The sequence below is a fragment of the Plasmopara halstedii genome, assembly GCF_900000015.1.
Source record: "Plasmopara halstedii genome assembly, contig: Scaffold_253, whole genome shotgun sequence".
Classification (NCBI taxonomy): domain Eukaryota; phylum Oomycota; class Peronosporomycetes; order Peronosporales; family Peronosporaceae; genus Plasmopara; species Plasmopara halstedii.
In genome coordinates, this window is record NW_020187174.1 from 121,186 (window position 1) to 128,016 (window position 6,831).

At 44.8% G+C, this 6,831-nt stretch overlaps 2 protein-coding genes across 2 annotated transcripts; one reads left to right on the forward strand and one right to left on the reverse strand.

The window, feature by feature from the left end:
- Positions 1-2,511: 2,511 nt before the first annotated feature.
- Positions 2,512-4,030, forward strand: PHALS_04067 (hypothetical protein; the record flags this gene model as incomplete). Its single annotated transcript, XM_024722065.1, has 6 exons — positions 2,512-2,706; positions 2,768-2,848; positions 2,911-3,309; positions 3,393-3,497; positions 3,569-3,697; positions 3,764-4,030. 6 exons carry the CDS (start codon positions 2,512-2,514, stop codon positions 4,028-4,030), a joined length of 1,176 nt encoding a protein of 391 aa, XP_024573179.1.
- Positions 4,031-4,081: 51 nt separating this feature from the next.
- PHALS_04068 (methyltransfer with n-terminal ankyrin repeats) lies at positions 4,082-5,747 on the reverse strand (the record flags this gene model as incomplete). Its single annotated transcript, XM_024722066.1, has 4 exons — positions 4,082-5,193; positions 5,252-5,389; positions 5,456-5,545; positions 5,612-5,747. 4 exons carry the CDS (start codon positions 5,745-5,747, stop codon positions 4,082-4,084), a joined length of 1,476 nt encoding a protein of 491 aa, XP_024573180.1.
- Positions 5,748-6,831: the final 1,084 nt, after the last annotated feature.

The window sequence follows — 6,831 nt, forward strand, 5'->3', positions numbered from 1 at the left end:
GCGGGCGGCAAGTAGACGCGATCGCACGTGATATGCCGGGCAAGGCGGCAAGAAAACTCGTGAGAGCTGCAGTTTCAGCTCCGCCCAGGAGGGAAACGCAGCTTCGAATCGAAGTGCCGCAGAGTTCCGCCATGAATGTGCCTTAAAAGCAGAATTTGACGCGTCGCCAAAAAAGACATCGCCTCTATATCCGGGCGCAATATATATGTTAAGTACGATATTTGGCAATGATTAATGTTGAAGTAATTTACCGAGTCTCATCGCACCGCCTGCATATTCTCGAATGGATGCACAGCTTTGCCGCTAGTTATCAATCGATACCTTTTAATGATGTGACCTTCATATCGCTCACACGTTAGCTTCGCACACCATTTCTGTCACTACGAAGCGAAGAATGAATGACATATGTGCTTAAATCCATTTTAAACGACTAGAGTAGCAAGCTCAAGTTGATTGTCTGAATCAAATGAGTCACAACGACCTATATCGTGTTTTGAATACGCCACTACCAGTGCGACAAACGTCAGAGTAGAGCATCACGAAATGCTTGACCTCTCGAAATACAAAGAACGACGATTACATTCAGGTAAGCACTCACCACTTCTGGCTTGTGCTGTGCACAGTCTTGTTTACTTTCGTTGGCCTGCTGGTATACCTACAGAGCTTCCGGATATTTTTCAAAATTAAAACAACACCAGGCCACATTGGCAGGGAGCGCATCGCGTTAATCGGCTCCTCACTCTTTACATTGAAAAGCATGCACAGGGCTGCATAGACTGAGACAAATCATATGTGTTAACATCACCAGGGAAAGATCACCATTGATATCTCAAGTTCGATAAGGCATTTCCTCGTATGAACGATATAAGTTTTTAGAAGTAATTGATTTTTTGCTCCTAGAGCTCTCAGAGTTGTCGACACCAGATACTGGCTATTCCTGTGCGCAACTCGGGTAACTATGTCCCACTGTTGCAGTCACTTTAATACAAGTAGGCTTGGGAGTCCTGGAACTGCATGATAGCAGTCTACACACAGCGTTGAATCGGTATCGTTCGTGAGCAGATACGTCGGGAGTCTCCACATCAAAAAGTGACAGAAGAACTTAAGCATCGATCTGGTCACACTTCTACGCTTGCTGCTTTTTGGACTCCGGCATTCAGCGTTTTGAACGAGAGAGATGTCTCAGAATATTCAATGCATGATGTAGCAAGATGTCTGGATGATAAAGTTTTCTACAACAATTTTCTTTCTCGATGCGACGACGAAGAATAAAGTATTCGCGATGCAGCGCTATGTATGGCCTCCGCAAGAAGAAAATAGAAGAGAAGGGAAGAGAAGAGAAATTAAACGAGCTATTGAGTAGACTAATTCTCCGCGCAGGAATTACATTTCATCCTGATAGCGCGAGAAAAAGAACGTGAGATCTTCACGGATCTCAAAGTTCACCGCGCGTCTGTCTCGTCTGATATTCAGGAATTTCCTGCATATACTTAGGTCCGCAGTAATGCTTAATGTTGCACAAAATCACATGTACTCCAGGCTGGTAGGACCCATGCACTCATGAAGCCGTTCTGTAGAGATTGACTGAGATCATGCTATAGAGGTGCTTTCGGGTTATTTCTATCTGATGATTGTCATGTGATGCCATCGGGGCGTTTTAAAACAGGGGTTACAACTTGCTATAAGATGTGCACAAAACTCGCCCATCTGCATTTTATTGTGACAGTGGATCTCTCCAGCGTTTTCTCAATGGCATAAAATTACCATATCGCTCACGAAGTGGTGAAGGTAAATGCGTTGGGGAAAAAGATTTCAAGCGTGGTGATCATGTGGTCTCTGTCGCTCGTGTCTTGCTTGGCCCTCCTGGCGGTTGAAACGACGCGAACTTGCCTATCGCCATGAGACAGAGGAGTAGTAACCCGGGTGTTCTTCTACACTCACAAAACATTGAAGCTTAGTGTATAAATTGAGTCATACCGAAGTGGTCCTGTAAAGCAAGAAAGTGAGTGTAGTACTGACTTTTGCTAAAAAGTATGTATTCGTCTGAAAATCGCGTTTATCAGGCAGAAATATTTTTGTTTTGTCGGTCCGTTTGACGTGTATTGCTTCCTTATTTGTACGTGTAACTGTCTCAGCCTTATGGTCTGTACGCAGTGGTAGATAATCATCGATATCGATGGCAGCCTTCCCTCATTCTAGACGGGTTTGCATCCCGGTGCTTTTCGATATGTATGTTCAAAAAATCCAGTGTGAAAGAAGTTATGAAATGTTCGCTCTAGATGTGATGGCTTTTTGCAATCTAAGCGTAGCTATTTCAATTCTCAACTGTGTTTGGAGCCCAACACTTGAGTTTGTATATTCTAGAGCGTTTTATTTATTTTGTATACTGCAAGGACATCGATGTCTGGATTAAATGTGAATGTTAATAGTTGTGAAACTTCAATCTGAAAGCAAGTACTGTGATTGGCTCAAATTATATACTACAACTGCATAGTTGAATAAGCAATTTCAATGACACTTCCACCGCATTGGCGAGACCCAGCACAATGGGTTTACATATGCGCGGCGTCGTTTGTTCGAGGTTCTAGTCGTTTCTTACGCTATGCAGGTTTTTACTGTGTCATTGCTGGAATGACGTTGATTTTCCTCGTGGGTGGACTCTTTCTGCATGCCATCATTCCCATTATGGCAGAGACAACATTGGAGGTATATTCTTTCCAAGATAGAACGGAACATGTATACAAATTGGCTTACGATTGATTCTCAGTTGATAGTTCATGTGACAATTGCCATGATCTTGCTATTTAATATTTCCTTCAACTATGCGCTTTGTTGTGCTACAGACCCGGTACGATATGAAATGTTTTTATCCCGTTTGGCCATTAATCACCTGCTTTTACTTTCTATCAGGGAATCATTACAACAAAATGGACGAAAGGGACAGAAACTTGCGAAAGTGATGTAGATAATAATGCTATAGATAGCGAAGAGATTGATTTGGAAGCAGAGATTGAAGACATCAAGGATCTCGAGACTGTCGATGAAGAGATTCTTCCAAGGATTCGACCCAGCGCAGTCACTCCAGATGGAAAGAAGAATGGTGATTTTGTACGATTGTCTCGCGTGCAGCTGATTGACCCACAGAGTGTAGCAAGACAACGTGGAGGAGATGGAAGTTCGTACTGTCGAAGATGCCGCCACTTTCGCCCGGGTCGTGCACATCATTGTTCTGTCTGCGATCGCTGCGTTGCACACTTGGATCATCACTGTCCGTGGGTTAATAACTGCATTGGACGCAACAATTATCGTGTACGTGAATCAGATGAGAATTAAAATCGGATTGCTTACGTAGCTAAACGTGGTTCTGCTATCTCGACTGAACGCGGTGATAGTACTTTTTTTCATTTCTCGTGTGGCTTGCAGTCGGAGCTTATTATGCCACTTATATGAGCTATCGCATAGCATACACTGGATTGAGTTATCAGCAATTCTCTCGAGTAAGTTGGAGATGTATTTGGTGCTTGAGTCATGATGAGAAATTTACGTATCTAATGCTATTGGATTCCAGCTGCTTGTGATTTTTGAAGCAAATTCAGCCGCCACGGTTTTGACACTCGCTTTTACAACTTCTTCATCAGTTGCTGTGGCTATAACCGTTCTTGCAACTTGGCATGCCTTTCTAATCGCCACTGCACAAGTACGATCTTTCACCTTAATCGTGTTGCTTGCACGTAATCTAAAGATAATACCATTTTGTATTCAGACGTCTGTGGAGTGGCAAATCAAGCGCAAATCGAAAAATAAACGCTCTCATGGAGGCATTACGGCGAGTCCATATTCAAGTGGCAGTATACACGGCAATTGGGAACTTGTTTTTGGCAGGTGCAATTTAAAGATTTTAGCGCTTTTGCCGAGTACCCGCCTACCACCGAATTCTCGAACGCTTGATCAAGTGAAAAGGAGAGTAAATAGGAACAAGCGCGAGGCGACAAACTCTGTCGAAGCTACTCCCTCAGATTTGATCGTCTAAGCAATGACTTGAAAAATACGAGTACACAAGCATGCGTTCATTCACAACGTTCTATGGTTGGACAGTGCGAGTGAATGTGTAGATACAGTACGTGTCACTCATTTCGTTAAAGTGTAGAGCGAACAGTTCAGCCACAGCGTCGTTACCCACCAACGGATTTGTTTTGTAGTCATCAGTAACTTGTTCTATTTCACATGAGAAGCCACGGGCTTCAATCGAGTCTTTGAATTCCACCAGCGAGTGTCGTGCTTGCGAAGCGACGTGGATAAATCGTCCATTAGGTGCCAACATGCCATCTACCACGTTCACAAGCACGGGTACAATCTCCTGATGGTACACGAGATCCGAGCCGAAAAGCACATCGAATTTGTCCTCGTCACAATGAACAGGCCAAGTCTCACGTTCAGCCCAGTCAATGGCTTTTACCTGGAGTTCACCTTGCTGAGAAATAATCACGTTCTTCAGAGCCTCAGCATGTTCATGCTTGGCTTGTATCGCCTTGCAATCGGACTTGTGTTTCTTCCACGCCTTTTTCTGGCATTCGCGCGAACAGTAAGCGACAGATCTGCAACCACCACATGTCATGAGCTTGCCTTCTGGGTTGTCCTGTGTAAAGCGCTGAACAGCACCGCATCGACCGCAGCAATCAAGAACAAGTGCTTCTTCTCTTGATTTCTCATCATCTTGCGTCTTCTTGTCTACTTTGTTTAGCTCTACATTGTGTTCAAGGTTCTGAATGGTGTGAGCGAACAAATCCGATAGTACAACTTTGGTAGCATTTGTGTATTTGTGTACTGCAAGGCCACTCACTCCACATCCAGATCCAAGCTCACATACTTTCTTGCCATCAAAGATATAGCGGTGGTCTATAATCCACCGACTTAAAATGAGTGCTGCTGACCAAATAGACACTCCTGTAATATCCTCCTCCCCATTAGATCCAAACGCATCCTTGCTCCATTCCAGCGCAAGCTCTCGAGCTTTTAATGTCGGTAATCCTGGAGCAAACTCAAACTCTAGAACCGTTTCCTGCAACACTTTCGACAATCTGCTATCACAATCGTCGACCTCCTCAATCTCTTCTTTGATCGCGTCCTTGCCCATACCCGTGCCTTCAGCCAAACGCTCCTCTGTCGCTGAACTGTGTTCTAGTAGCATTGCCACTGCGACAGCCACATTGTTAAACCAACAAATACTGAATTTCTGCTTACGACCACTTACAAATCTCAGTGTCTTCACATTGATAAGCCTCTGTTACGCATCCACGGCCAAAACTATTGCGTGCAAGAACATCCAGATCTTTCACACCATTTAGAATTAACTTGACGATTTCGCGATGCTTATTTTGTACGGCCCAATCTGTAAATTTCAATACCAATGAGCCATTTGACTAGATGCCTTACGTAAAATGCTTCAATTTCATACGTAATGGCAGATTTCCACTGGCATTTGGCCTGTGTTTAGCACCATTGTTCAGGAGCTCGCGTACACACTCGACGTGGCCGTTTGCACAAGCTGTAGCAAGAACTGTAGTGTTAAGAATATGAAAGACATGTACCTAAAGATGTCAAGGTGGCGCACCCATGTGAAGCGGCGTATTAAGCGTCTCCGGCTGTACATAGTTAACAAGTGCGTCACGCGTAGTCCCCTCTACCGACTGCAGCAGTGTCGTAAGTTCCTTCTCGTCGCCAAAGCGCGCGCAACTAAGCACCTCCATAGCAAGTATTGGCGCACTTGATCCAGTCGTCAAATTTTAATTTTTTAGCCAATTAAACTGATTTTTTACGCTTTTGATAAGGAGATATACTTTTCAGTAATATTACCGAGAGTATGCGTGGTGTAATCACTAGCTACACAAGCTGAACTTGATCAGCGGAAAGCTCTGCGAGCTCGCTTCTTGGTACCACAAGAGATCCCAATATATCGGTACCACGCTCAACTTCGAGTTCAAAAAATAAAAGCTCCCGCAATGAGGACCATCCCTGTGGTGCTCGCCCCTAGCAAAACCGCTGCAGATGACGATGAGCTCTGAGCGATGGGTGCAGCGGCACCGGAAACTTTCTTCGCTGTCAACCTTACAGCAAAGTCACAAAAAATGGACGTTTGCTTTGAGCGCTATCTTATATTTTAGTTTGCCAAAATCAAGATGCAAAGCCGACTTCCTGCGTATTGTCGCCCTGCGACATATGGAACAATTCATAATGTTTCCGCGAGCTCTGTGGCTACTCACATGGGGAGTGTACGATCCGCTCAAAGGCCACGCTTCACAATGGAGCACCCTGGAAAAAGATTTCTTCAGCACCGAAGATGCACTTATCTGCATACATTTATTCGAGCGCATGCACTCGAGTACCGCTCTCAAATGGACGATGTATTTCTCTTCATTCCTCCACCCGTACTCCGAGCGACTGTGGGCGAAGATGTCGTCGAAGTAGTTCTGTGCATACGACCAGTGAGGCCTGAACAATTGCGTCACAAGACGATTAGACATTTCACAGCCCTCGGTGCATTTGACAGCCCTTAGGGTACTCCTGGAGCATGTTGCTCAGAGTACTTACCGCTGTCAACGGAATAACACTCGCTATCAAGAGCTTTTGGTGAAAAACCATCGACCAAGTCGAGTGCGTGGGGCTTTGTACAGCCAACCGTATCGTTCGGGAGAACATTCTTCCTACCAATCGGCGTCTGTGCCGCTTAGCATATTGCAAGCGTGAACGATACCTCACTCGCCGTTCGGCTTCCAGACACAAAACGTGGGTGTCGAATGGGGAGACTTACTCTCATGCACCATTCCTGCGTCG